At 55.2% G+C, this 27,449-nt stretch overlaps 1 protein-coding gene across 1 annotated transcript in view; it reads left to right on the top strand.

Moving 5' to 3' along the window:
- Nucleotides 1-27,449, top strand: part of SULT4A1 (sulfotransferase family 4A member 1) — a 33,308-nt gene that overhangs the window by 541 nt on the left and 5,318 nt on the right. Inside the window, 4 exon segments of the mRNA NM_001076518.1 lie at nt 16,345-16,475; nt 17,658-17,738; nt 19,383-19,509; nt 23,143-23,237. Coding sequence (NP_001069986.1) covers nt 16,345-16,475; nt 17,658-17,738; nt 19,383-19,509; nt 23,143-23,237 — 434 coding nt within the window.

Here is a 27,449-nt window from a genome sequence, read left to right as displayed (position 1 = left end):
GTGACCTTGGACAGTCACTCAACCTCTCTGTTCTTGGGTTCGGTTCAGCCCTTTGATGAGCGCCAAGTCCTGGTGATGATCTTGGGGAGGGGGTGAAACGGGGCGTCAGGGCTGTGTTGGTGATGATCTTGGGGAGGGGGTGAAATGGGGCGTCAGGGCTGCGTGCTTCCCTCATTTCCTGCGTGGGCACTGGCTGGGGGATGGGACTGGCCCGTGCCCAGAGTGCAGTGTCCGATGCGTCCCCCCTGATTCAGGGCCGCCTCCTTCACCCTGGTATATCTTGGCGTCTGGGACCCAGGGCAGTCACATTTCCTAGCATTAGGATGTCACTTTCATGACTGCTGTGTGAAGTCCAGGTGATCGTTCCCACTTCCACTCTATGGTGGGCACTGAGGCTCAGAGAGGGGAGGTTGCTCGCCCAAGGTCACACAGCTGCTGAGCAGGAGGAGCTGAGATTTAAGGCCAGGCGGGTGTGCGTGTGCCCAGGACCTGATGTAAGAGATTTTTGATGTAGTGCCTCTTCTGAGGTTTGTAGGGAAAAGGGGCAACTTTCCTGTTTGAACATTCCTGCGGGTTTCCGTTGTTGCCGCTGTCCTGAAGAGAGAGGGATTCACTGCTCTGAATCCAGACAGTGCAGTGCGTCTTTGGCCTGGTGTCCGGGGTGGTGGCCTTGAGGTCGCGTGGTCGGAGGAACAGGCTGGCAGGTTGCTGGGAGAGCCCGTAGGCTTGGCTGTCCTTGCAGCGCAGGGTCCCAGATGCCCAGGGGGTAGGCCTGGTCCTCCCAGGAAGGCTGAGGAAGGGGCTTGTGAGTGGAGGGGTGGAGAGGAGTCTGGAGGCACTGCTGGGCTGTGTTTGGAAAGAAGGAAAGGAAGTGTGGGGATTCACAATTGGTCAGATTTTAGAGCCAGGGATGTCATTCATATATATAAGACCCCCAGCTGGGTGTGGGCGGGAGAGCACTTCGCTTCCCTCCTGTTATGTGGGATCACTGAAGGCTGAAAATGGCCTCCTGTCTGTTTAGGGCAGGGTTTGCCTACCTCTGAATTATGAAAAATGTGGGCACCCTTGAGGATTTTGGAGTGGCAGATGGACAGTTGTGGTTCTCTGTTACACCCCTCCATTTCGTGAGCAGGAGATGGTGGCTGAGAAGCTGGGCCGCTGGCAAGCTGGGGAGGCCCCGGGCATAGAGCTTGCTTGAAAGGCATGGCCCTGAAGCTTGTGGGGAGGCTTTAGACGGTCCCAGTGTTGGAGGCCTGCTGGGGTTCTGTAGGGACCTGGCTGGGCACCTTGATGGGAATGAGGTGTTAGTTTAAAGAAGTTTTCTGGATAACCAAACCTCACATCTTGTTTGTAACTTGCATCTTTCAAAGATAAAAACATGTCCTTCTGAGTTTCCTCTGAGAAGGAGAGCAAAGATTGGCTCTTCCCTTCGGAAACAGAGAACCCAGCTCGGCCAGAGATCCTGGTGTGGGGTCCCTTTGCGCACAGCCTGAAAGAGCCTCCTTTTCAAAGCTTAAAATTATTTTTCCCCTTATGGTCTTTCCAGGCCCTTACTGTTTCTCCATCTGCCCCCTGCTGGCTCCTTTTGCCTTTTACCTGCGGACCGGGCAGCCTGAGATGGTGCTAGTGGTAAAAAAAAAAAACAAAAAACCTGCCTGCCAATGCAGGAGACGTAAGAGATGTGGATTTGACCCGTGGGTCAGGAATATCCCCTGGAGAAAGGCATGGCAACCCCCTCCAGTATTCTTGCCTGGAGAATCCCGTGGACAGAGGAGCCCACCGGGCTACAGTCCATGGGGTTGCAAAGAGTCAGACACGACTGAACAACACAAACCCATTTTAAGGGCTTCCCTGGTGACTCAATGGCAAAGAATCCACCTGCCAATATAGGAGACTCGGGTTTGATCTCTGGGTAGGGAAGACCCGCCCTGGAGAAGGAAATGGCGACCCACTCCAGTATTCTTCCCTGGAGAATCCCATGGACGGAGGACCCTGGCGGGCTACAGTCTATGGGGTCGCAGAGAGCTGGACACGTCTGAAGCGACTGAGCATGTGCACGGGCAGCCTGAAGATGCCCTTGTTCGAACTGTGTGTGAGCCAGAGGGAAAGGACATTAGTAGCGCTCAGCTGACGACCTGCCATGCTCCGTGCTTTGTCACTTACAAAGGCCTGTGTTCATGGCAGTAAGCTGTCTGCAGACCTCTCTGACCAGAGGTGGTCTCCATTTCAGAAGTCCAACACAGAAACTCTGGGAGGTGAAGTGGCTCGCCCAAGCTCAAGTGCCTGGGACGAGGCTTGTTTGAGCTGACGGCAGGCCTGGGATGAAGCAGCAGCAGAGTGTCACGGGTTTGTGTAGACCAGTATCTGCTGTTCCTTTTTTGCTTTCCTCCTGGTTCTTAGCCTTCACCCAGCCCACCCTGCTTGTCCATGTCGTGGGGTGGTGACAGGAAAAGTGAGACGTTTTCTCAGGAAGGACGACCTTGCTGAGACCAGTGCTTCTGGAGGTCCCATGTCCTCTCAGCCCCCACTGCCTGTAAAGTTCATTACTCAAAATGATCCCAGAGGGGCCTGAAGAATTGGTCCCCCATATCTAGTTTTCGCTCAACCAAAGACGGCACACCCTGGAGGTTCTCTCCAGTGGCATCTGGTGTGGCAGGAGGAGCTGCCTGGGGGCAGGATCTGGGTTCCCTTGGGTCCCCCACCCCACCCTGGGCAGTTGCCCTCAGGTGATTCCCCTGCTGTGAAATCCACATGGTGAACCACACAGTCACAGAGGCAGCTTCTGCTCCCAGGCCCTTGAAGGGGCTGTTACTTTGAACGCAGGCCAGGTGTAGTTTGCCTGGGCCCTCGGAGTGGTGAAGTGGCCCCTTGGCGAATCCCGTGTGCCCGGCGCTCTGCCGTGTCAATCCAGAGGCTCAGAGAAGGCAGGAACTAGCTCAGAGTCACACAGCAGCTGAGGGACAGTCAGGTCTGATCCGTCCTCTGGTCCACAGCCAGTTTCGCCCCTGCCCCTCTGGAGGAGGGAGCTGGACTCAGGCCCCAAGGAGGAGGGAGGATCCCACCTTCTCTCCCCTGCCCTGGGGTGGAAGTCTCAGGATGCTTCAGGGTTTTAGGGGTTTTGTCAGAGTTCTGAGTCCTGGGCCACGGGGACTTCAGTCGGCCCACCTCACGATTCCATTCCTTTCCTGTCCCCGCCTCCCTGCTTCCTCCTCCCCACCAGGAGTGGGTCTGCAGGAGGCTCTGGCTTGGACATTGAGAGCCTGGCTTTGGAGCCTGCGTTTGAGCGCAGCTGTGCTACTCACCTGCTGGCTGGCCCTGGGCAGGTGAGACTACCGGCCTGAGCTGTGCTGCCCTCAAGGATGGGAGAGGCCGCCTCGGCGCCTTGCTGGAGGCGGATGAGGATGAGTGGGGTGATGAGCCGGGGCTTCTGCCTGGACCGGATGTGCCATAAGCAGAGGGCAGGGTGTCGTCAATGCCAGCTTTCACTCCCTGAGCACCCGTGGCGCCCAGACCTTTCCTTGGGGCTGGGCATGCAGAGAAAAGTCCCACTGGGTGCCTGTCTTCAGTGAATGCTGTGTCTGCCAGGGGACGGATGGCTCCAGTGTGGACCCAAGGGACCCCTTGGGGGGGGTCATCGTGAACTTGCAGGTGGCCCCAGGGCCCCCGTCCACCCTGCCTCCTCTGGTGGGGAACGTCTGATGGGAGAGGTCATAACAATCGGACCCTGCTCCTCTCCACAGTACTCCAGTACTTCTAGAACTTTTCTGTGTTTCTGACATTGGAGCTCAGGTGACAGGTTAGAACTGTGCTGTCTTAATTCGGGAGCCTCTAGTTCCCAGGGGGGTATCGAAGTTTAAGGAATTGAAATAAAATTATAGGGATTCAGTTCCTCAGTAGCACTGGCCACACTCCACAAGCTCAGGAGCTGCACGTGGCTAGTGGTCATCGCGCTGGACAGCAGGGCTTTAGCTGTTGCCATCGTCACGGAGGTCCTGCGGGACGGCGCCAGTTTGCGCTGTGACCCCACGGTGGGAGCCCTGGTGCCTTCAGTGTCCGGGGACCCTCCTCGCTGTCCAGTGTTGACGGTCCTTCTTTCTTACAGCCTCTGGTCCCAGGGTCTCTCTCTCTCTCTCTCTTTAGTTTTTAAGTCGTGTCCGACTCTTGGAACCCCATGGACTGTAGCCCGCCAGGCTCCTCCTCTGTCCATGGGATTCTCCAGGCAAGAATACTGGAGTGGATTGCCATTTCCTTCTCCAGGGGATCTCCCTGACCCAGGGATCGAACCGGGGTCTCCTGCATTGCAGGTGACTTCTTTACTGACTGAGCCATGAGGGAAGCCCAGGGTGTCCGGTGTTAAATCCAATCTTGTCTGGGCGACGTCTGTCCGCGAAGCCGTGGAGATCACGTGGGCTCTGGAATGTGCTCCTTGGCTCGACCTGGGCATCCCCGCTCCTGGTTTTTCTTTCCTTTGGCTCCCACCCGTCTTGAAGTGCACCCCCATTCTCTGGTCACTGGTGGGGGGCAGGGGGCAGTGAGTCACTCCCAGGGGGATGGGAGAGCCTGGCCCAACTCCAGCCCTATCACTGTGTGACTTCAGTTTGCTCTTGAAAAATGAGAGGATTAGACCTGATGGGTTCACATAAGTCTTAAGTGTTAAGACCCCCCCTGGGGCGGGGGGCCCCACAGGCCCTAGGCTGGATGATCTTTGGCTGAGAGCGTCCCCAGGCCCGGGAGATGGGCGCAGGGAGTGTCGTGAACGCAGCCCTCAAGGAGCTCACTTGGACACTGGAAAGCCAGGCTCCTAATGCTGACAGCTGCCCGACGGGCCAGGGTGCTCATTCTCGGGGGTCAGGTCAGGGGCCCAGGAAGAGGGGCTCTGAGGAGGAGGGTTGCAGGGGGGCTGCATGGAGGAGGTGGCGGGACCTGGCCGTGAGAGTTGGTGGGGCCTCCCCGTCCATCGTGTTTGAGCCTTGGAGCAGCTTCGTGTTCTTTGTTGTTGCCTCTCTTGGATAGAAACAGGCCCCCTGAGGGGCAAGGGCGGTGTCAGCACCCGAGGATGCAGGTTTGACTTGCGGACAGTGGGGAGGAGCCAGCCCCAGAAGACCTGGACAGAGGGACAGCAGTGACCTGGCCTCGGTTCTGGGCTGGATGCTCCCAGGTTTCCAGGGATGGTTATCATGTTCCCCCAGCCTGGGGAGGAGACTGGCCTCAAATCCAGATCTGGAAGCAGGCTAGGAAGTTTTGGGGAGGAACTCGCCACCCACCCTGAGCTCACGTTTGTGCCAAGATCAGAGTCAGCATCCCTGCCTTCCAGCTGCAGGGTGATGAGTGATCCCCAGCTAGCACCTGCTTACCCACTTCCCTGAAGACATCCCCAGAGGTTTGGTTCCAGATGACTTGTCCCCTTCCTCTGTCCTTCCCCTCCCTCTCCCTTGCCTCCTCCCTCTTCCTTCTCTTTGCTCTGACTCCAGCTGTTCGCCCATACTCAAGAGGGCTTGGCTTTGGGGAAGGAGGTGGCTGGTCCCAAGAACCAGGGTTAGCTGGGGCAGCAGTCTTCTCATCACCCTATGAGACCTGGAATGAAAGCCTCCAGAGGAACCCACAAGGTTCTGGAGGAAGACAAGAGCAGGGCCACTGGGACGAGCATCTGCTGACACTCGTGGAATTAGGAGGAGGCCCCGAGCCCGCTCTGAGCTCCAGGGTCTCATGGGGCTCCTTACCTCTGCTTCCTCCGAGGCAGTGAGGACTGCCATCCCCCGCCCCCACATGCACTTCCTTACTGTGCTTCTGTGGCTCCTCCCCCCAGGAAGTGCTCAAACCTGCCCACCCCTCTTGGCCCTGCTGCAGTCTCGGGAGCCTTCCTCTCTCACCTGGACTGTTGTGTGGCCTGCCTCCTGGGTTCACCTTTCACTCTGCAGCCAAAGTGACCTCTTAGGAACACCAGAGCACGCCCTCGAGGGTTCGATCTCTCCCCCAAATCCGCCATGGCCTTCAGGCAGCAGTGAAGTCCACCCCGTAGCCGTCCTCTGGTGGTCAGCTGTCCTGCCCTTACTCACCAGCATGGTGAGCACGCTGGCTGTCCTTCCCTCCAGCCTGGCTGCCTCTGTCTGGGGTGCTCCTGCCTTCCCTTCCCTTCCTCTCCCTTTCCCTCCCCTCTGATTACCTGATGTGGACCTCTGTTTCCAGAACGCCTCTCATCTGTTCACTGTGGGACTGAGCATCCTCCTGTGCCCCCCGCTCCCACCTCTCAGGACTTCAGAGGTGCCATGCCGTTGTCTGCTGGCTCACATCACTTCTGCTGAAAAGTCAGCTGAAATTCTTTGTTCCTTTTGGAATGGATCTTTTTTTCCCCTTCTGGTGGCCTTTGAGATGTTCTCTTTGTCTTTGGTTTTCAGCGCTTGGATATTAGGTGTCCAGATATATATATATTTTTAAGGGAGGAGGATGCTTATTCTGCTTGGGGTTCCTGAGCATCTCAGTGCTGTGCTTTGATGCCTTTCCTTATTTTGGAAGAATTCTCAGTCACCACTGCAACTATTTCTGGTGTCCCATTCTCTCTTCTTCTTTTCAGATGCCAATTACATATGTGTTAGATGGTTTGATACTGTCCTATAGCTCTTGGACATTCTACTTTTTCACCCTGTTTCTCTCTTTGCATCTCAGTTTGGGTAACTTCTGTTGGTCAGTCTTCAGGTTGACTGACCTTTCCACTGTATCAGGTATACTGATGGGCCCACTGAAAGCATTCTATATTTCCATTATTGTGTTTTTATTTTTTCTCTAGCATTTCCGTTGTGGTTTCCATCTCTCTGCTGAAATATTCATCTGTTTATGCTTGTTGTCCATCTTCTCCATGAAATCCTTCAACATTTGAGACAGAATCCTTTAATATCCTCTGAGTCTGATTCTGTTGATTGTCTCCTGACTGGGATTTTTTTTTTTGGTGGGTTTTTTTTTTTGATGTATACTACTCTTTGACTGAATGCTGGACACTGTGCCAGCATTAGAGACTGGAATCATTTTGAAAGGTTGTTGCTGAACCTCGAAAAGACGCCGGGATTCTTGGCCTCCGGAGGAGAAGAATTCAGTCTGGGGCCAGAGACGAGGCTTGATCACTCAGAGCTTTTGTGTAATAATGTTTTATTAAAGTGTAAAGGAAATAGACAAAGCTTCTGACATAGACATCAGAAGGGGGCAGAAAGAGTACCCGCTTGCTAGTGTTAGCAGTGGAGTTATACACTCTCCAGTGAATCCAAAGAATGTCTGGAGGTTGTAAAGACCTCACCAGACCTACTCCTTAACTTACATTTTAAGATAACAGAATTAGCCAGAAGGTTTAATCCAGAGACTGTGCTCAGGCAGGATACATTCAGTTCAGTTCAGTCACTTAGTCCTGTCCAATTCTTTGCGACCCCATGAATCGCAGCACGCCAGGCCTCCCTGTCCATCACCAACTCCCAGAGTTCACTCAGACTCACGTCCATCAAGTCAATGATGCCGTCCAGCCATCTCATCCTCTGTCGTCCCCTTCTCCTCCTGCCCCCAATCCCTCCCAGCATCAGAGTCTTTTCCAATGAGTCAACTCTTCGCATGAGGTGGCCAAAGTACTGGAGTTTCAGCTTTAGCATCATTCCTCCCAAAGAACACCCAGGACTGATCTCCTTCAGAATGGACTGGTTGGATCTCCTTGCAGTCCAACGGACTCTCAAGAGTCTTCTCTAACACCACAGTTCAAAAGCATCCATTCTTCGGCGCTCAGCCTTCTTCACAGTCCAACTCTCACATCCATACATGACCACAGGAAAAACCATAGCCTTGACTAGACTGACCTTTTTTGGCAAAGTAATGTCTCTGCTTTTGAATTGCTATCTAGGTTGGTTATAACTTTCTTTCCAAGAAGTAAGCGTCTTTTAATTTCATGCATGCAATCGCTATCTGCAGTGATTTTGGAGCCCAGAAAAACAAGTCTGACACTGTCTCCACTGTTTTCCCATCTATTTCCCATGAAGTGATGGGACCAGATGCCATGATCTTAGTTTTCTGAATGTTGAGCTTTAAGCCAACGTTTTCACTCTCCTCTTTCACTTTCATTAAGAGGCTCTTTAGTTCTTCTTTACTTTCTGCCATAAGGGTGGTATCATCTGCATATCTCAGGTTATTGATATTTCTCCCTGCAATCTTGATTCCAACTTGTGCTTCTTCCAGCCCAGCATTTCTCATGATATACTCTGCATATAACTTAAATAAGCAAGGTGACAATATACAGCCTTGACATACTCCTTTTCCTATTTGGAACCAGTCTGTTCTTCCATGTCCAGTTCTAACTGTTACTTCCTGACCTGCATACAGGTTTCTTAAGAGGCAGGTCAGGTGGTCTGGTATTCCCATCTCTTTCAGAATTTTCCACAGTTTATTGTGATCCACACAGTCAAAGGCTTTGGCATAGTCAGTAAAGCAGAAATAAATGTTTTTCTGGAAATCTCTTGCTTTTTCAATTATCCAGCAGATGTTGGCAATTCGATCGATCTCTGGTTCCTCTGCCTTTTCTAAAACCAGCTTGAACATCAGGAAGTTCATGGTTCACATATTGCTGAAGCCTGGCTTGGAGAATTTTGAGCATTACTTTACTCGCGTGTGAGATGAGTGCAATTGTGCGGTAGTTTGAGCATTCTTTGGCATTGACTTTCTTTGGGATTGGAATGAAAACTGACCTTTTCCAGTCCTGTGGCCACTGCTGAGCTTTCCAAATTTGCTGGCATATTGAGTGCAGCAGTTTCACAGCATCATCTTTCAGGATTTGAAATAGCTCAACTGGAATTCCATCACCTCCAGTAGCTTTGTTCATAGTGATACTTTCTAAGCCCCACTTGACTTCACATTCCAGGATGTCTGGCTCTAGGTGAGTGATCACACCATCGTGATTATCTGAGTTGTGAAGATTTTTTTGTACAGTTCTTCTGTGTATTCTTGCCACCTCTTCTTAATATCTTCTGCTTCTATTAGGTCCATACCATTTCTGTCCTTTATCGAGCCCATCTTTGCATGAAATGTTCCCTTGGTATCTCTAATTTTCTTGAAGAAATCTCTAGTCCTTCCCATTCTGTTGTTTTCCTCTATTTCTTTGCATTGATCGCCAAGGAAGGCTTTCTTATCTCTCCTTGCTATTCTTTGGAACTCTGCATTCAGATGCTTATATCTTTCCTTTTCTCCTTTGCTTTTCGCTTCTCTCCTTTTCACAGCTATTTGTAAGGCCTCCCCAGACAGCCATTTTGCTTTTTTTGCATTTCTTTTCCATGGGGATGGTCTTGCTTCCTGTCTCCTGTACAGTGTCACGAACCTCTGTCCATAGTTCATCAGGCACTCTATAATCCTAAGGAATGTAGAGGAAAAAGTTCGTCCTTCCTCCTTGAGAATTCCAGACCCCTCTGTCCTTGGGGACCCCTAGACTTCTTATCAACCTGCCTAGGAAATGACTCTCTCAATTTGTATTGATGCTTTGAAATCAGCCTGTCTCTTCTTGGCAGGCCATTAGTGTAGGCACTGAGTCAGTCTGGTAGGAACTGGGCTGTGTCTGAGTTCTGTTATCTCTCTGGTCGCTTGAGTGTTAACCCTGTAGCATCAGCTGTGCTTCGCGTGGCGGGGCTGGTGCTGAGGCCCTTTCCCCAGTGTTCCTGTCCTCTTGTCCAGGTGCTAGGTTGTGTTTGGACCTACTGGTTAGCACAAGGGGCTTCCTCCACTGTCTCCCGGAGTTTGCTCAGATTCATGTCCATTGAGTCAGTCATGCCATCCAACCATCTCATCCTCTGCTGCCCCAATCTTTTGCCTGCAGTCTTTCCCAGCCCTACCTTCAGCATTTGGTCTGAATCTTAAGAGGGGTTTCTCCCCATACCCTGTCCCCTCCCTCAAGGGTGGACAGCTGGTACTTGTTGCTCTGTTACTGGCTGAGAGAGGAGGGTTTTGAGGGCGTTGCCTGGTCCAGCTGCAGCCTTAGGTAGGCTCTGGGTTTCTTGGTCTTGATGGAACTTTCTTAGTGACGCCCTCCAGTGGCTGCCAACTCTGCCTTGATGGTGGGTCTTGTGCCGGAAAGAGTCTCACATCGCTCTTTCTGCGTTTGGGGTCTTCGGATCCCAGGGACGGGCTCTGCCCTGCCCATAGGGCCAGAGTTCTTTTCTTTCACCCAGTGTCCAGCCACAGTGGGTCTTCACCAGCACCTGGGGTTGGGGCGGAGCAGCAGGTTTTGCTGCCCCTCCTCCAGTGGCTTAATGCTTTCTTCCCATAGAGGAGGAGGGTTCCAGGAGGTTTTCTGTTTTCCTGGGGGAGCTATACTGACCCCAGCTGTGGCACCTTTGTGTCTGGTGCCTGCAGAGCGCCCACGGGGTGGACTGAGCACAGGTGCTCGTCCCTGCGTCCTCTTCAGACCTCATTACATGATGACCAGAAGTAGGAAGCTCTGAGCCCCTGGGAGGAGGAGTGTGATGACTGTGGATTTCGGAAGCTCAATGTTAGCTGACTTAGCAGCTAGAGAACCTAATGCCAGCAGAGGGGAGGGCAGCAGGTACGTGGACCCTTTCACTGCAGGGCCCAGGAGTCGTACACTGTGCCCCTTGGAGGAGTTTGAAGGCAGGAGGCTGTTGCAAAGACAGGCAGGTTTCTTTGGGGGAAGTGGGTCCAGAGAGGCCGTGGAGTTGGGACTGTCACACACAGCAGTAGGGTGGGATACAGTGCTGAGTCGGAAATGGACATCAGGTGAAGACCACAACGTCACCCTCTTGCTCGGCTCTTCTGGGATGCCTGTGGTCCAGCAGGGCAGAGAGTGGAGGCGTCTCCTCTGGAGAAATTGACCCCAAAGTGAAGACTTAGAAATGCTCCCACACGGGCATCTGCTGTCATAGTTGTGAGGGTGCTGGGCTGGGCTGCACTCAAACATGTGAGGCCCTGCGGTCAGTAGGCGCGTTCACCGCAGAGAGCTGTGTCCTGGGGCTTGTTCTCACCTGTGGGTGGACTCAAGGTCTCCAGATCTTAGCATCTCCCAACAGGAAGGACAGAGACCTGCCAAAAGGAGACAAAAAGCAGCAAAAGGCACTCAGCAGAATCCAACACAATGTGCAGAGCAGAAGAAAACCTAAAAAAAGAACCACCCTGGCACTCTTGACTCTGTTCCACTGTAAGAGAGTGAAGTCAGGTATGCTCTTGGTGAAGAAAGCAGTCACACCAGGAATGAGCAAGTAAGGATCCTGAAAGAACTCTTGGAATTAAAAACATTGTAGCTGAAATTTTTAAAACTCAGCTGTGAGGTTTGGATGGTGAAGCAGAGCAAATGTCCCGGAAAGTGGAACAGAAATTGTTACAAATTGATGACAAGTGGGAGCAAAGAGGTAGGAAAAGTAGAAGATCTCAGAGTTCCAGAAAGAGGGAATAGCGACAGCGGGAGAAAGTTACTGGAAGTCAGGATTTCCAGACTGGAGCTTGAGTTAAAGGCCCCCTCGTGCCTCAATGTGCCTCCAGGCACCACGAATAAGAGACCTGGCTGAAGCACTTAACTGTGAAATTTCAGAGAAGATCGCAAAGCTTCCAGAGATAAGAACGGGCCACATTCAAGGGACGAGGAACCAGGACCTCAGACTTCTCAGCACAGCGCTGGCAGCTGGAAGATGGGAACAGTGCATTCAGGGTCCCCCGCCTGGAATCCTATACCCAGCTCAGCCAGCCGTCCTGAGCGAGGTAGAATCAGGCGCTTGTCATCAGGCTCCGGCTCATAGAGGGTGGGCTCTGCCGCAGTGCACGCGGACACCAGGGGCACACGGATGGAAGATTGGGTACCTCCTGCCCCACGGAGACACGGGGAGACATTTGTGGGGTGCTGGGGGGCAGGGCACGACCCTCAGAGATCCATGGGGTGTGAGCGCAGCCCCTGTGTTTGGCTGTGTGTGGGGTGTTTGCCAGGAATAATTATCTAGAGTCGGGCAAGGAATTGTTAACAGGCACATAAAACAGTGAGCGAGCAAGCAAAGGAAACACAGTGAGCAAGGAAGCGCTACCACTACACTCCGTACTTTGGATTAGACCGAGAATTGTGCCAAGACCGTGTGGGGGAGAGAAGCCTGCAGGAAGGAAGGCGGCTCAGTCAGAAGTCAGTAACCCATCAGAACGTACAGACGTGAAATAACAGTGTAAGCACGTCAGAAACTGGAGGGTAAGAGAAGAATCAGCAGGGCTTTGCTGTGTTCACAAGAGTGGGGTGGGGAGGGGCGTGAGATTTCTGACCTCAGTCTTTTGACTCTTTTTTAAATTTATTTTTGACTTCTGATCGCCCTTGCTGCGTGCGGGCTTTCTCTAGTTGCGTTGAGCATGGGGGCCTCCTCTTCCTGGTGGCTCAGACTTAGATGCCCCTCGGCTGGTGGAGTCTTCCCGGACCAGAAATCGAACCTGCGTCCCCTGCATCGGCAGGCGGGTTCTTAACCCCTGGACCGCCAGGGAAGTCCTCTCCTAACTTTTAAACCAGGTGTACACGTGTGATCTTCGGTAAAGAATAAAAATAAAAAGAACAGAATTCCAAGGTTTCCCAGCCCCAGGATCCTGGCGCCTGGGGGTCCAGTTCCGACTGGCTCCAACCGTGGCGTGCTGGTCTGTCCTGTCCCCAAGGGTTCCGGTGGGAATCTTGACGGGCTCTGCCCCAGCCGCCCCAGGGAGTTCCACCCGAAACCTCAGTGTTCTCTGCCGGTCAGAGTCACTGCCGCTGCCTCAGAGCCGCCTGGGAGCAGTTTCCCTGCCGTCAGCAGAAGCACGCCTGTGAGCCATTGACTCGCATCTGTTGACTTGAAAACGAGCTGCTGGAAAGCGTATGGCTCGTGTTACTCCCGCCTGGCCAGTCCCGTGTATCCCTGGGTTGAAAGCCTGGCTCTCCACCACCTCACCTTGAATTTGCTGGGCGGCGGGTTGGCCTCCTGGGCACCTCTCCCCAGGGGGATCAGATGCAGAGGGGTAGCGGGGAGGGGGCTGAGGCCCAGCTTCACCCCCACCTGCTTTTGCCCATCCCGTCTGGGTGGCTGGCTGTGGCCCCCCCGTGCTCCCCCAGGGGTGCTGGAGAGGCCGTCGGTGTAGGGCTGTGGTTCCCACCACTCCAGGGGTCGCTCTCCCCTCTCCAGCTCTGTGACCTTGGCCCGGAACCTAAACCCTGAGCTTCTTTATCCACCCGGGGGTGCTTGTCAACCCTGCCTCGGCTGTGTCAGGCCTTGCCCCGGGTGTCGCCCATCAGCCCATCTTCGCGGGAAGGCGGCCTGGCTTGGGGTGCAAGGAGGCCGAGGTATTTCCGATGTGAGTGGTCCAGGTGAGCGGTGCCCACAGGTGTTAGGGGATGTGACCTGGGGTGACAGGAGGCGGGGTTCCAGCTTCTCCCTGGAGCCCAGAACAGGGCACACCCTTGCCAACCACCTTGGTGTTAGCGCTGTGAGACCTGTGCTGGCCTCCTGGCCCCCCGAACGATACCTGGGTTGTTCTGGGCCACTGAGTTGGTGGTAATTGGTTACAGCTGCGGTAGAAACTAGTAACACGACGCAGCCTTGCTCCCTGCCCACGTGAGCTGCCCCCCGTCAGCTCCCCAGCGGCGCCCAGAGTGCTGCATGCAGCTGGACAGGAAGCCCAGGGTGCCCGGTGCCCCCAGGGCTAGGGAGACTTGGAGGGTCCAGGGAGGCCTCTGAGTGGTGGTCCAAAGCACAAGTCCAAGGTGACTAGGCAGAAGGGCAGCCCGTAGCAGGCCTGGGCCCTGGGTGCTGGGTGCAGAGGGTGGTGGAGAAGGCTGGCTGCAGCACAAAGGGCCAGAGCCAGGGAGAGGAGGCCACAGGCTGAGCAGGACGGCGTCCCTGGACGTGAGAACAGCAGGCAGGGCCTGGGCTCGGGGTTCCCAGCCACGGTAGCCAGGAGAGTGGGTGGATGGGCTGGGCAGGGGGGACACCTCGGTGGTGGGACTTGGAGGTGCCAGTGGGCAGGGGAGGCGCCAGGTGGAGAGCTTGCAGAGCCGGGGCTGCCTGCAGGGCCTGCATTTGGACTTCGGTTGAGGGGCTTTGTCTGGACCCTGGTGGTGACTGCCTGGTAGAGTCATCATCCCCGGTCGCTCTTTTCCGTGGTGGTTTGGTCACATCCGGCTGGCCTGGGGTCACCAGGGGCCGTTGCCCGAGCTGATCCCGGGTCCCCCACTCCCCGTCCTCCCTGGTGCCTGGCAGGGGCATGGTGTGCCCTCCTGAGCTGGAGACGGGAGGGCCAAGCGGTGCCCCACCAGGAAATGGACTTACAGGGCTGCCCTGGAGAGGGGGCTGCGAGGGACAGGCTGCAGAGAGCTTCCTGTGGGCTCTACCGAGGCTGGCCTTCCGGCGCAGCTCCTTAATGGGGGCACGGATGGGGCTTGTGAAATTGCTGTGTCGATACTGATGTTAGACGTACTAATGTGCAGGAATGGCCGTCTGGGTCATGCCTGTGGGGGCTCCTGGGGTGGGGGTGGGAGCACTAAACGTAGATCCTGAAGAGCTCCTTGGTGGTGGTGGTTTGGCCGCTTAGTCGCGGACTGTAGCCTGCCAGGCTCCTCTGTCCATTAGATTTCCCAGGCACGAATACTGGAGTGGGTTGCCATTTCCTCCTCCAGGGATATTCCCAACCCAGCAATCAAACTCACGTCTCCTGCACTGCAGGCAGATTCTTTACCATTGAACCACCAGGGAAGCCTGAAGACCTCCTTGGGAGGAAACTGCTCAGGGTCTGATTTCTAAGGGTAACCCCCCAGTTCCCACCCCCACTCTCCCCACCTGCCCCACCCAAGTGCAGCTGCCTTGAGCTGCTGGGTGAATGGGCCTCGGCAGGAGGAATAGGCGGATGGGAGCCACACACTGGCGCTGTGACCTTGGGCCATTAGGCCTCAGGAACCTCCCCTCTAAATGGGGTGGTGGTCCCCACGTCTCAGGCTGGAGGGCGGCCGCAGCCATGGAGCAGACTCCTTTGGCGTCTCGCTTACTGTGCCCAGCATCGTGTCTGGACCCAGCCCTGCCGGGCGCTGCGGCCCTTTGTGGCTCCTGTCGTCCGAGTCTCGGGGCTGATTCATTCATCCTGCTGCTCAGTGACGCTTCCGTTGTTTCCAAGGTTTGCTCCTCTGAGGACCACTGCAGGGCTGTTCTGGTCTGTGTCTCTCAGCATGGTCCTGGCTGCTGTTGTTCCTCAGTTGCCGAGTCGTGTCTGACTTTTTGCGATCCCATGGACTGCAGCACACCAGGCCTTTCTGTCCCTCACCATCTCCCAGGGTTTGCCCAAGTCCATGTCCATTGCATCGGTGATGCCATCTCATCCCCTGATGCCCTCTTCTCCTTCTGCCCTCAATCTTTCCCAGCGTCAGGGACTTTTCCAGTGAACCAGCTGTTCAGCATCAGATGGCCAAAATACTGGAGTTTCGACTTCAGCATCAGTCCTTCCAATGAGTATTCAGGGTTGATGTCCCTTAAGATTAACTGGTTTGATCTCCTTGCTGTCCAAGGGACTCTCAAGAGTCTCCTCCAGCACCACAGTTTGAAGGCATCAATTCTTCAGCACTCTGCCTTCTTTACAGTCCATCTCTCATAACTGTAGGTGACCACTGGGAAGACCATAGCCTCAACTACAGGGACCTTTGTTGGCAGAGTAACGTCTCTGCTTTTTCAGCACACTGTCTAGGTTTGTTGTGGTTTCCCTGCCAAGAAGCAAATGTCTTCTGATTTCTTGGCTGCAGTCACCATCCGTGGTGATTTTGGAGCCCAAGAAGAGGAGATCTGTCACTGCTTCTGCCTTTTGCTCCTCTGAGGAACTGTGGGGCTGTTCCGGTCCGTGTCTCTCGGTGTTGTCCTGGTACATTTCTCGTTACAGGTCAGACCCGTGTTTTGCTTTAGTAGATACCAGGAGACATGGTTTTCACTGTAAATAATTGACTGGCCAGTCGTTCCCCTGGACCCTCATCACTCCTGGGTAAATGGAAATTCAGGTTCTGGAAGCCCAGGACTGAGATCACGTGCTCATCACAGTCCTCAGGTGCTTGGGGGAGGCAGGCACCGCACGTCCTGTTCACCCCTCATGGTGGCCTCGAGAAATCTCCTGTCTGCATTCGGTGCTGGCAAGACAGGAGCTCAGAAAGGCCGGCTGAGCCACAGTCACCCTGAGAGGTGGCATCGAGGCAGCCAGTGTTCCTCCATTTGACTCAGGACACTGCCAAGACCTCCCCACAAAACCTGCAACCCTTCAGCCCTTTCTTGGGGCGGTCGGTGCTCCCCTGAGAGCAGGGCTGGCCCTTGGGCTTCCTTCCAGGCACCCCCTCACCAGCTTCTCTCCCTCCAGGCACCAGCTTGCTGCAGGAAGTGGTCTACTTGGTGAGCCAGGGGGCCGACCCTGATGAGATCGGCTTGATGAACATTGACGAGCAGCTCCCGGTCCTGGAGTACCCGCAGCCAGGCCTGGACATCATCAAGGTGGGCTCGGTGCAGGCGTCACAGCCTACATGAGCCCCTTGGGGGCCTTCCTGTGGTTGCTCCTGAGGGGTTCCTGGGGCCCCTTTGGTTAGAAGGAAAACAGCAAGCTCCTGGGATCCCAGGTGGCCGGCAGGGAGAGACTGCCAGCCTGAGCTGGTGACGGTGACCCTGGAACCGAACCAGAGGGTGACAGGGGGTGACTTCGAGGAGGAAAGGAGGCAGCTTCTGGGAGTAGGGGGGAAGGTGGGGTGAGGGGCCTCCTCCTGTGGTTCATCCTGCCTGTTGTGGGGACTGGGTAGGATGTGTTTGCATCATAAATACTTGGTACCAAGAGTGAAACAAACATCCCCGAGTCCCGTCCGGCCCACCCCTCATGTTACCCGGGTTTTTTTCTCTGCACTCTCCCCACTCTCCCCTCCGCCACCTCTCAGTTCAGGCCTCACTTCCCGCGTAGCCCCTCCCTGTCCATTCTTCTGTGAGATGGGCATTCTGAAGCTCTGAGAGCACCCCCACACCCCCAGGTCAGCGTTCGCATTGCCGCCGGCCGAGCCCTGCTGTGGAGCCGGGTGGGCGCCTGCTGCTGCTGCCCTGCTCCTGGCCTTGGGGTTCCACCCAGAACTGAGCTGACCCTGTGACGTCAGAGCCCTTGCAGCACTTGGAGCCCACAGGACAGGAAAACCGAGGGTCCTAGTGGTCGAACGGTGGCCCCTCCGGACAGGAGCAATGTGGACAGGCTAGGGCCTGTCGGCGGGGACCCCTGAGTCAGGGCCTGGGGGTGGAGCGCTGGCCGATGGAGGGGCCAGGGGTGGCCAGGAACAGCGAGGAGCCCCGCGCAGAGACCACTGCAGAGCCCAGCGGCCCCCCTCCCTGTGCTTTTGTTTCCTCTGTGGCCCTTCATGGCCCGTCCTGCGGCCGCTCTTGGCCGCTCCAGTCTGCAGCCTGCCCTCATGTCCTCTGAGCAGACCCCTGCTGGTACACTTAGACTCAGGCTGTTAGTACTTGTGTCTGGCTCATGTCTGCCTGCCAGGGTCCAGCCTGGGCAGGGCTGGGGGTCGTATCTCAGGGAGACGTTTCTGGGGCAGGGGTGCTGGTCCTGACTCGTCCGAGGCCCCATTGGGCCCCGGGCTGGTCAGAAAGTCTGCGGGTCGTCCTCTGACCACCTCCCCTCTCTGCCTGCCACAGGAGCTGACATCTCCCCGCCTCATCAAAAGCCACCTCCCCTACCGCTTCCTGCCCTCCGACCTCCACAACGGCGATTCCAAGGTAACCCTGGCTCCCCACTGCTCCCATCCGCTCCCCACTCCTGGAACCGGGGACACCTGTGCCAGGCCAAACTGGGGCCTGTCACAGGCACGGGCTCCCAGAGAGCCTCGGTGGGGTGCGGTCCCCGGAGCGATGTCCTGGAGCCTTGTCGCTAGTGTTTTATATCCACGTTGCTTATCTGGGTTCTTCCTCACAGTTGAACTTGACCAGCCAGGGCTCAGCCTCTGCCTGTTTAAGACCTAAGGACTCACGGCTGCTTTCATTGTCTCTGCTTTTTTCTGTGTTCTCAACTGCATGAGATGTTTGAGGTCTATAGTTCTCATCACCAGGAGGGTCAGGACCATAATTCTTCTGTCTTCTGCTGATTTTAAAGTAGTGCTAGAGACACCACAGCGTTCATAGCAGCCCAGTGTCCAGTCGCCAGGCTGCGGAAGCACCCTCAGCGCCTGTCACCAGATGAATGGGTATGAGAGGTCTGGTAGATGTGTACAGTGGAAGACCATTCAGCCATAGAAAGAGAAGGGCATTCTGCCACTTGAAGGACAAATACTGTTTGGTATCACGTTATATGGCTTTTTCAGTGGAATCTGAAAAACTGCAACAATCTAGTGAATGTAATAAAAGCGACCAGACTCAAAGATACAAAGAAAACCAGTGGTTACCAGTGGGGAGAGGGAAGCCGGCAGGGCAAGATAGGAATGGGGACTAAGGGATACAAACTGTTATATAAAATGGACATGAACTTGGGCAAACTCGGGGAGATGGTGAGGGACAGGGAGGCCTGGCGTGCTGCAGTCCATGGGGTCGCAAAGAGTTGGACACGACTGAGCGAGTGAACAGCAGCAACAACATGTATAAAATGAGCTACAGGGTATATTGTACATCATGAGGAATATAGCAGGTATCTTATATAAAAGGAGTATACTCTTTACAAATTTTGAATCACTGTGTTTTATACATGTGACATATAATACTGTATATCAGCTATCAGTTCAGTCACTCAGTTGTGTCCGACTCTTTATGACCCCATAGACTGCAGCACACCAGGCCTCCCTGTCCATCACAAATTCCTGGAGCTTGCTCAAACTCATGTCCATTGAGTCAGTGATGCCATCCAACCATCTCAGCCTCTGTCGGCCCCTTCTCCTCCCGCCTTCAATCTTTCCCAGCATCAGGGTCTTTTCCAAGGAGTCAGCTCTTCGCATCAGGTGGCCAGAGTACTGGAGCCTCAGCTTCAGCGTCAGTCCTTCCAGTGAACATTCAGGACTGATTTCCGTAATGATTGACTGGTTTGATCTCCTTGCAGTTCAAGGGACTCTCAAGAGTCTTCTCTAAAGGATCAACTATAGTTTAAAAAAACAAGTAGTGCTGGAGGACAGAAGTGTGATCAAACACGCAAGTGATTGTCCTAGCTGACACTGTCGTGTGGACAGGAGTGCAGCTCTGAGACAGAGCAACGGTGAGAAGGCGCTTGGTCGTGGTGTGTGAAGGGCTGACCTCACCACGGGTAATGGGCTAGGAGAGTAGCTTGTAGGCCAGTGGAGCCTGCTCGGGGCGGCCTTCCTGGGCCGGAGGATTGCAGACTAACCTCCCCCGTCTGCCCGCCTGTGCCTCCTCCTCCCCCTGCCCACCCCTCCACCGCAGGTCATCTACATGGCCCGGAACCCCAAGGACCTGGTGGTGTCCTATTACCAGTTCCACCGCTCGCTGCGGACCATGAGCTACCGAGGCACGTTCCAGGAGTTCTGCCGGAGGTTCATGAACGACAAGTGTGAGTGTCTGTGTGTGATGTTCCCACAGGGGTGCTTCCCATCACCCCAGGACTCTGATAACCGTGGGGCTGGCCTGCTTCCCTGCTGGTGGGCAGCGGAGCTCGGGCTGAGGGGGGTCAGGAAGCTTGTGCCAGGCCGAGCGGGCATTCGATGCCGAAGCCCATCTCTCTCCCCACACCCTTGGGGTTCTGAGAAGTCTCCCGGTTAAAAGCATCCGTATCCCTGCCTGGATTCCAAGCTGTGGGAACAGTGGCCTAGATCCCCGTTATTGGTGCCCAAGGCCAGCGTGGAGGCTTTGGCTTCGTGTGAGGGCCCCAGGCCTTCAGCTGGACTTGAGGGTCAGATGTGGCCGCCAGCCCCAGGCCAGTGTGGCAGGTGGGGTTCACTCCAAGGGAGGGGCGGGACAGTGCTCTTGGCAGGAAGCATGTTCCCAGGGGAGAGGCTTCGGCAGGGGCCGAGCCTGCCAGAGCCCCTCCATCCATGTCTGCCCTCCCTGGGGAGGAGTGGACCAGGGAGGGAGCTGTCCCCTTGGCCGTGGTGTTGATTCTGTTCCCCTACCTGCCAACCTTGGCTTCTCTGCACACCCTGCTGCTTAAGACTTTGCGCTCAGGAGAGTTTTGAAATGAATTAAGTCTGTCCGGAGACTCTCCTGCAAATACACTTCCTGTTTTATTTCCCAGCTTGGGGAACCCTCAGCCTGGTTGTCCATTCGTTGTCCAGCCCAGGCAGGGCAGGGGTTCTGCAATGAGATTACGTGGCAGGAGCATGATAAAGTGCATAGAGGCAGTACAGGAGCACAGCGCCCCAAGTTTACATGGGACCTGGGACGGCTGAATTGGAGCCTGGCTGAAGACCAGACCTCCTGAGTGAGCTCCCCACAGTGCCTGAGGCCCTCTCTTTCTTGCCCTTGCGTCTCTGCTTCAGCCCAGCCTGGCGGGGAGGGACCCCGGATGGGAAGGGACAAGTGTAGGTGGCCTCAGCAGTTGTGCCTTAAGGCCCTGGGAACCTGCTGAAGGCCTCTGTTCAGCCTCCCTTCCGCCCAGCCCATCAACTGGCTCGGGCCCCTCCTGGTCTGTCAGGTATTTGGTTCCCAGAGCCGTGTTTTAAGTCCTGGTTTGCGCTCCTGCCTTTAAAGCAGCCGCTGGCACGGGAACACCGCCATTGCAAACAGTGGGTGGCCACTGCGTTCACACTGCCCCACGGTACAGACCTTAAAAGCCCCCCGCTCAGGCTGGAGGAGTTATAAGTTATCTAGTACAGGCCCGTCCACCTCGTGAAGGTCACGGCACTGCCCAGCACTGACGTTCAAGGCTGCACACGCTTGCTGTGGTCCCCCACAGCGCCTGCACCCGAGCACCTGGTCCTGTTTATTCCCTGCTCTGAGGACGCTTGCCTTCTCTGTCCAAGGTGCTGAAGAGCTTGAGTGCCGTGCAGAAGAGGCAGTGAAACTCGCTGTCCGTCCGCTGACAGTCTGGGCGCGCTGCCCCGAGGCCTGTGTCAGGGGTTGTGACGCACACACTGCAGGGCAGGGTGGGTGGGGGGGGGTGCCTGGGCCCAAGTGCCAGGGGACAGGAGCAGGGTGGAGGAGTGCCTGCGTCCCCTGTCTTCTCGGCCTCCCTGTCCCCGAGTCCCCCCCCCCCCCCCCCCCCCCGCCCCATCCTCAGGCCCTGGTTGTCTGTCTGCGAGTGTTCTCTGGGGGGGGGGTGGTGTTCTGGTCTCCATGTCCATGCCCAGTGGACCGCTCAGTCCCAGGACGCCGATCTGCGTGCCAGCTGTGGGCCCAGACTTGGGAGCGTCTGCTTGGGGACCCCAGGGTTACCAGCCTGCCAGCGAGTTGGTCAGGTCCCTTCCTTCTCTGGACTCGCCCCCATGCTGAAGATCGGGAAGGCTGGCCTGGCCCTCATGTCCTGCCCTGTGCGTGGGTCTCCTCCTGGTGTGGGAGGAGCAGGGATGTGCCAGGCCGACGGGAGGGTGCAAGACCTGGAGTCTGAAACCTTGGCCGTGGGGGGACCAGGCCAGGAGGGCCAGGGCTCACCCAGCAGCAGGCCTAGTGAGGCCTTTGGCTGTAGCCTGCACTGCTGATTCATTTCTGCCCACTCACCCCCATCCCCTTCCAGAGCGCCCCCTTCCTTCTCCATAAATGGCCTGAAGAGGGCCTTCTGCTCTGCTCCATCCCCACCACCAGTGCCCCTTGACCCATACCTCCACTCCCAGGACCCACGTCGGACTGTGGGCCTAGGCTGCCGCTGCGCTGCGCCCTGCTGGCGGGATGGCCGACTGCTGATGGATTGGGCTGGCGGGGTCGGGGTCCCCATTTCCCAGCCTTGGTCACGTGTGTACGCATGGCTCTGCCACTCGGTGGACTTCAATAGTACACATGGGACCCCCAGTGCCTCCCGCCAGAGAGGACAAACAGCGATGCCCCCACTGGTCCCCAGGGGCCGAGACCTGTACCTGGTTTTCTTGGGGCGGCAACCCAGCGGTAGGGGGGTGGCGGGGCACAGATTCTGTTGTCATGCCATTCACGGAGGAGGAGGCGCAGACCGGTTCAGGGCCTGCTCCGTCTCGTGGCCAGTGAGGGTGTGAGAGGCTGGCTGCCTCTGATCCAAGTCCCCGTCCTCTGCCCCCCTGCCTGGCTACTGTCTGATGGTGCCGTCTGCCTCTGACCCCCTCCGCCCATGCCCCCCCGCTTCTCTGAGGCCCCTTTGCAGCTCCCTGCCCTGCTTCCCGCCCAGCCCTCGTGGATCGCTTCAAGCTTGCCTGGTGTGGGAGGCGCCTGCCCCAGGCCTTGGGGCTCCCTCCCAGTGCTGGTCACTCCCATGTGGCCGTCACCAGTGTCCTTGGGCTTTGCCGTCAGGGCGGGTGCTCCTCTGGCCTTGGGCCATGCGTCATGTCCTAGGATTCGGGAGATGGATGGGCACTCAACTAAGTGAGGGCCCTGGCAGTGTGGCCACTCCTCTTGACTGGCCTCTGTTGTCCAGCTGGACCTGCTTCTCGAGGCTCCACCGGCCCAGGGGCCCCCACGTTCTTTGGCTGAGACCTCCCTCTAGTCCACATGGAAGCCCCCTTGGAAGCTGCCCTCACAGTGGGGGGCATCAGTGTGACCCTGTGGACACGAGAACCCATAGTTTTTATGAAGAATGCTGTGAAGAGGCCTGGCCACACTGACTGGTACATGGGTCCCCCTGTGGCCGTGGGACCCCAGCCCTAGGCCACAGCCCAGAGGGTCGTGGGACACGCCGGCTGTGGTGTAGGTATGAGCTCGTGTGTCGGGACAGCCTGTTGCCCCTCTTCACACTGTGCCTCCTGGTCCTGCCTGTGTCTGGCCCCATGTCAGCTCCACCCTCCCCGACTGCAGACCGACTGGCCCTGGGCCCAGCTCCTCTAGGCGGCCCTCTCTTGCATTCACCATGTGTTCAAGAAGCTCCTGGAGCCGGCACCTGCGCACCGGGGGGATGGAGGCCTCCCTGCTCAGGGTCGGGCCTTGGGCATCTGGGAGGTGGGGCAGGCGGCCAGGGGACGTGCGGCTGCCTGAGGAGCTGGAGCTGCGTCACAGCTGCTGGGCAGAGGAGCGAGCCGCCATCCACACGCCCATCCCTCCTGTGACCTCTCCTGTCCCCTTGTGTCCACAGTGGGCTATGGCTCCTGGTTTGAGCACGTGCAGGAGTTCTGGGAGCACCACATGGACTCGAACGTGCTATTCCTCAAGTACGAAGACATGCACCGGGTGAGTGCCTGGGGGTGGGCGCCTCAGGGTGAGAGCCTCAGGGGTGTGTCCTGAGGGGTGGGTGCCTCGGGGGTGTGTCCTGAAGGGTGGGTGCCTTGGGGGTGTGTCCTGAGGGGTGGGTGCCTCGGGGGTGTGTCCTGAGGGGGTGGGTGCCTAGGGGGTGTGTCCTGATGGGCGTGTCCTGAGTGGTGTGTGCCCTGGTGGTTAGGTGCCAAGGGGCAGGGGTGATGCTCCAGGCTCCATGCCGTCTGTCCCACAGTGGAGCCCTCAGGGAGGGTGGGGCCTGCAGTGCCTGGTCATCAGGGGTGCATCTTGGACCTCAGGGTTCTAGGTGGGCCCAGAGCCCCTGACAGGGCTTCGCCTCCAGCCCATGCAGGCCCCCAGGCCCTTGCTCTGGCCTGGGCCATGTGCAGCTCCCGAGTTAGGGGTGGCCTGCAGTGCTTCTGAAAGGCCTGTTTATTTTTCTGCTTCGACGGTGGTGGAGCACTGCCGGGGTCCAGCCCCGGTGGATCCAGGGAATTCAAAGCAGGGACGGCGTTGGCAAACTGGATACAATCAGTTCAGTTCAGTCTCTCAGTCGTGTCTGACTCTTTGCGACCCCATGAATCACAGCACGCCAGGCCTCCCTGTCCGTCACCAACTCCCAGAGTTCACCCAGACTCGCGTCCATCAAGTCAGTGATGCCATCCAGCCATCTCATCCTCTGTCGTCCCCTTCTCCTTCTGCCCCCAATCCCTCTCAGCATCAGAGTCTTTTCCAATGAGTCAACTCTTCGCATGAGGTGGCCAAAGTACTGGAGTTTCAGCTTTAGCATCATTCCTTCCAAAGAAATCCCAGGGCTGATCTCCTTCAGAATGGACTGGTTGGATCTCCTTGCAGTCCAACGGACTCTCAAGAGTCTTCTCCAACACCACAGTTCAAAAGCATCAATTCTTCAGCGCTCAGCCTTCTTCACAGTCCAACTCTCACATCCATACATGACCACAGGAAAAACCATAGCCTTGACTAGACGGACTTTTGTTGGCAAAGTGATGTCTCTGCTTTTGAATATGCTCTCTAGGTTGGTCATAACTTTCCTTCCAAGGAGTAAGCGTCTTTTAATTTCATGGCTGCAGTCACCATCTGCAGTGATTGTGGAGCCCAAAAAAGAAAGTCTGACACTGTTTCCACTGTTTGCCCATTTATTTCCCATGAAGTGATGGGACCAGATGCCATGATCTTCTTTTTCTGAATGTTGAGCTTTAAGCCAACGTTTTCACTCTCCACTTTCACTTTCATCAAGAGGCTTTTGAGTTCCTCTTCACTTTCTGCCATAAGGGTGGTGTCATCTGCGTATCTGAGGTTATTGATATTTCTGCCGGCAATCTTGATTCCAGCTTGTGTTTCTTCCGGCCCAGCGTTTCTCATGATGTACTCTGCATATAAGTTAAATAAGCAGGGTGACAATATACAGCCTTGACGTACTCCTTTTCCTATTTGGAACCAGTCTGTTGTTCCATGTCCAGTTCTAACTGTTGCTTCCTGACCTGCATACAGATTTCTCAAGAGGCAGATCAGGTGGTCTGGTATTCCCATCTCTCTCAGAATTTTCCACAGTTTATTGTGATCCACACAGTCAAAGGCTTTGGCGTAGTCAATAAAGCAGAAATAGATGTTTTTCTGGAACTCTCTTGCTTTTTCCATGATCCAGTGGATATTGGCAATTTGATCTCTGGTTCCTCTGCCTTTTCTAAAACCAGCTTGAACATCAGGAAGTTCACGGTTCACATAGAACCGTTCAACTTCAGCTTCTTCAGCATTACTGGTTGGGGCATAGACTTGGATTACTGTGATATTGAATGGTTTGCCTTGGAAACGAACAGAGATCATTCTGTCGTTTTTGAGATTGCATCCAAGTACTGCATTTCAGACTCTCTTGTTGACCATGATGGCCACTCCATTTCTTCTGAGGGATTCCTGCCCGCAGTAGTAGATATAATGGTCATCTGAGTTAAATTCACCCATTCCAGTCCATTTTAGTTCGCTGATTCCTGGAATGTTGACATTCACTCTTGCCGTCTCCTATTTGACCACTTCCAATTTGCCTTGATTCATGGACCTGACATTCCAGGTTCCTATGCAATATTGCTCTTTCCAGCATCAGACCTTGCATCTATCACCAGTCACATCCACAGCTGGGTATTGTTTTTGCTTTGGCTCCATCCCTTCATTCTGGAGTTATTTCTCCACTGATCTCCAGTAGCATATTGGGCACCTACTGACCTGGGGAGTTCCTCTTTCAGTATCCTATCATTTTGCCTTTTCGTACCGTTCATGGGGTTCTGAAGGCAAGAATACTGAAGAGGTTTGCCATTCCCTTATCCAGTGGACCAGATTCTGTCAGACTCTCCACCATGACCCACCCGTCTTGGGTTGCCCCATGGGTATGGCTTAATTTCATTGAGTTAGACAAGGCTGTGGTCCTAGTGTGATTAGATTGACTAGTTTTCTGTGAGTATGGTTTCAGTGTGTCTGCCCTCTGATGCCCTCTTGCAACACCTACCGTCTTACTTGGGTTTCTCTTACCTTGGGCGTGGGGTATCTCTTCACGGCTACTCCAGCAAAGCGCAGCTGCTGCTCCTTACCTTGGACGAGGGGTATCTCCTCACTGCCTCCTTTCCTGACCTTCAACGTGGGATAGCTCCTCTAGGCACTCCTGCTACTGGATACAGTAGCTTTAATTAAATATTAATTAGAGACATAAAGAATAATAGAATAAGGATAGCTCAGTGAGAAAATTCAGTGGAGAAAAGAGGCTGAATAATTCAGCCAGAAGGCGAGAGAAAGAATGACATGGGGAGACCAAGCTTTGGTGAACAAGGCCCGCACTTTATTTTCCAAAGTCGTTTTTATACCTTAAGTTGTGCATAGAGGATAATGGGGGAAAGGGTAGAGTCATGCAGTAAGCCAGGCTTTCTTCCTGCAAACTTATCATATGCAAAAGTTTAGGTGATTTGCAAAATCTTCTGGCCCGGAGGCCTGTTAACATTTTAAGACCCTTTCTTCAGAAAACTTATTTTTCTCTAAAGGTGATTAGTCAGGCGCCACCCTCCAAAAGCATTAGATAAAGTTGCATTCCTATAGGGCAAAGGTGTGGTGGGCTATAACAAGAAAAAGAATTAACTCAAATGTCCAAGGTTACAAACATTAAAGCTACTACTTACATCAATTATATTAATCAATACACTGCCAGGGACACAGCAGGTAAGGGATATGGAAACTTAGCAGCAAACATTGGCCCAACAAGTGAAAAACCCTTCACCAATACAATTTCTAATCAATCTTTTAACCGCTCAAAGGAATCTGTATTTAGACAGTTTAGAACATCTCATGCCTCTCACGGTTGGGAAGCTGTGAACAATCACATGTGGCTGGAAGAACTTATTCAGGCAGGCTAGAGGACTTCCAAAGGAGTTTGTAGGTTAAAACACTCTTATCACGCCCAGGAACTTTATTAACTGGAGCTGTAAGTTAACTCTTTTTCAGAGAGAGGTGGTGGGGGACAGCCCCCTGTAAAGTCAGAGGTGTAGGTGAGAGCACAAAGCAGTAAAGTAGGCAGACTCTGGTTTTGGGGGTAGATGCTCGAGAATCTCCAGGGGGCTTCTGAGGCTCCATCCCGCCTTTGCATATGCTGAGCCTCCTTCCTCATGACCTTTGCCACGGGTGGAGTTCCTCAAGGCTGGCTTCTGGCAGAGCACCACCCAGCATCCTGTCCGAGGTGAGGGGACCAGCTCGGGGCAAAGGCCGAGGTGGCTGAGTCTGCATGTCTCGTCCGGGCTGTCTGTCTGTCTGTCTGTCTGTGGAGGGGCGGGGGGCTGGTTTGCAGGCTGCTGACCACCCGGCGGGTGTGTGCTGGTGTCTGGCCTCTGCTCCCCTTGGTGAGCTCCCCTGCTCCCTGGGGCATGTTCTTGGCAGCGTGTCCACCGTCGCATGTTTGTCCATCCACTCAGGGCTTCGGGCATTTGGGCTGTTCCCATTCTGGGTAACTGTGAGCAGAGTGCTGTGGGCGTTCCCATGTCTGGGTGGACACGAGTTGTCTTTTCATCTTTTTTCCCCTCCACCCCTGTTCTGGGATGGGGGGGCACGGGGCTCCATGGCAGGGCGGGATGAGGAGGAGCCCGCCCGTCCAGCTGCGGACTCACCTGCAGGGTGCGGTGCCAGCTGGCAGGTTGC

Source organism: Bos taurus, chromosome 5, assembly GCF_002263795.3.
Source record: "Bos taurus isolate L1 Dominette 01449 registration number 42190680 breed Hereford chromosome 5, ARS-UCD2.0, whole genome shotgun sequence".
Taxonomy (NCBI): domain Eukaryota; kingdom Metazoa; phylum Chordata; class Mammalia; order Artiodactyla; family Bovidae; genus Bos; species Bos taurus.
The sequence above is the reverse complement of the archived record's forward strand: the minus strand, read 5'-3'. Positions and strand labels throughout refer to the sequence as shown.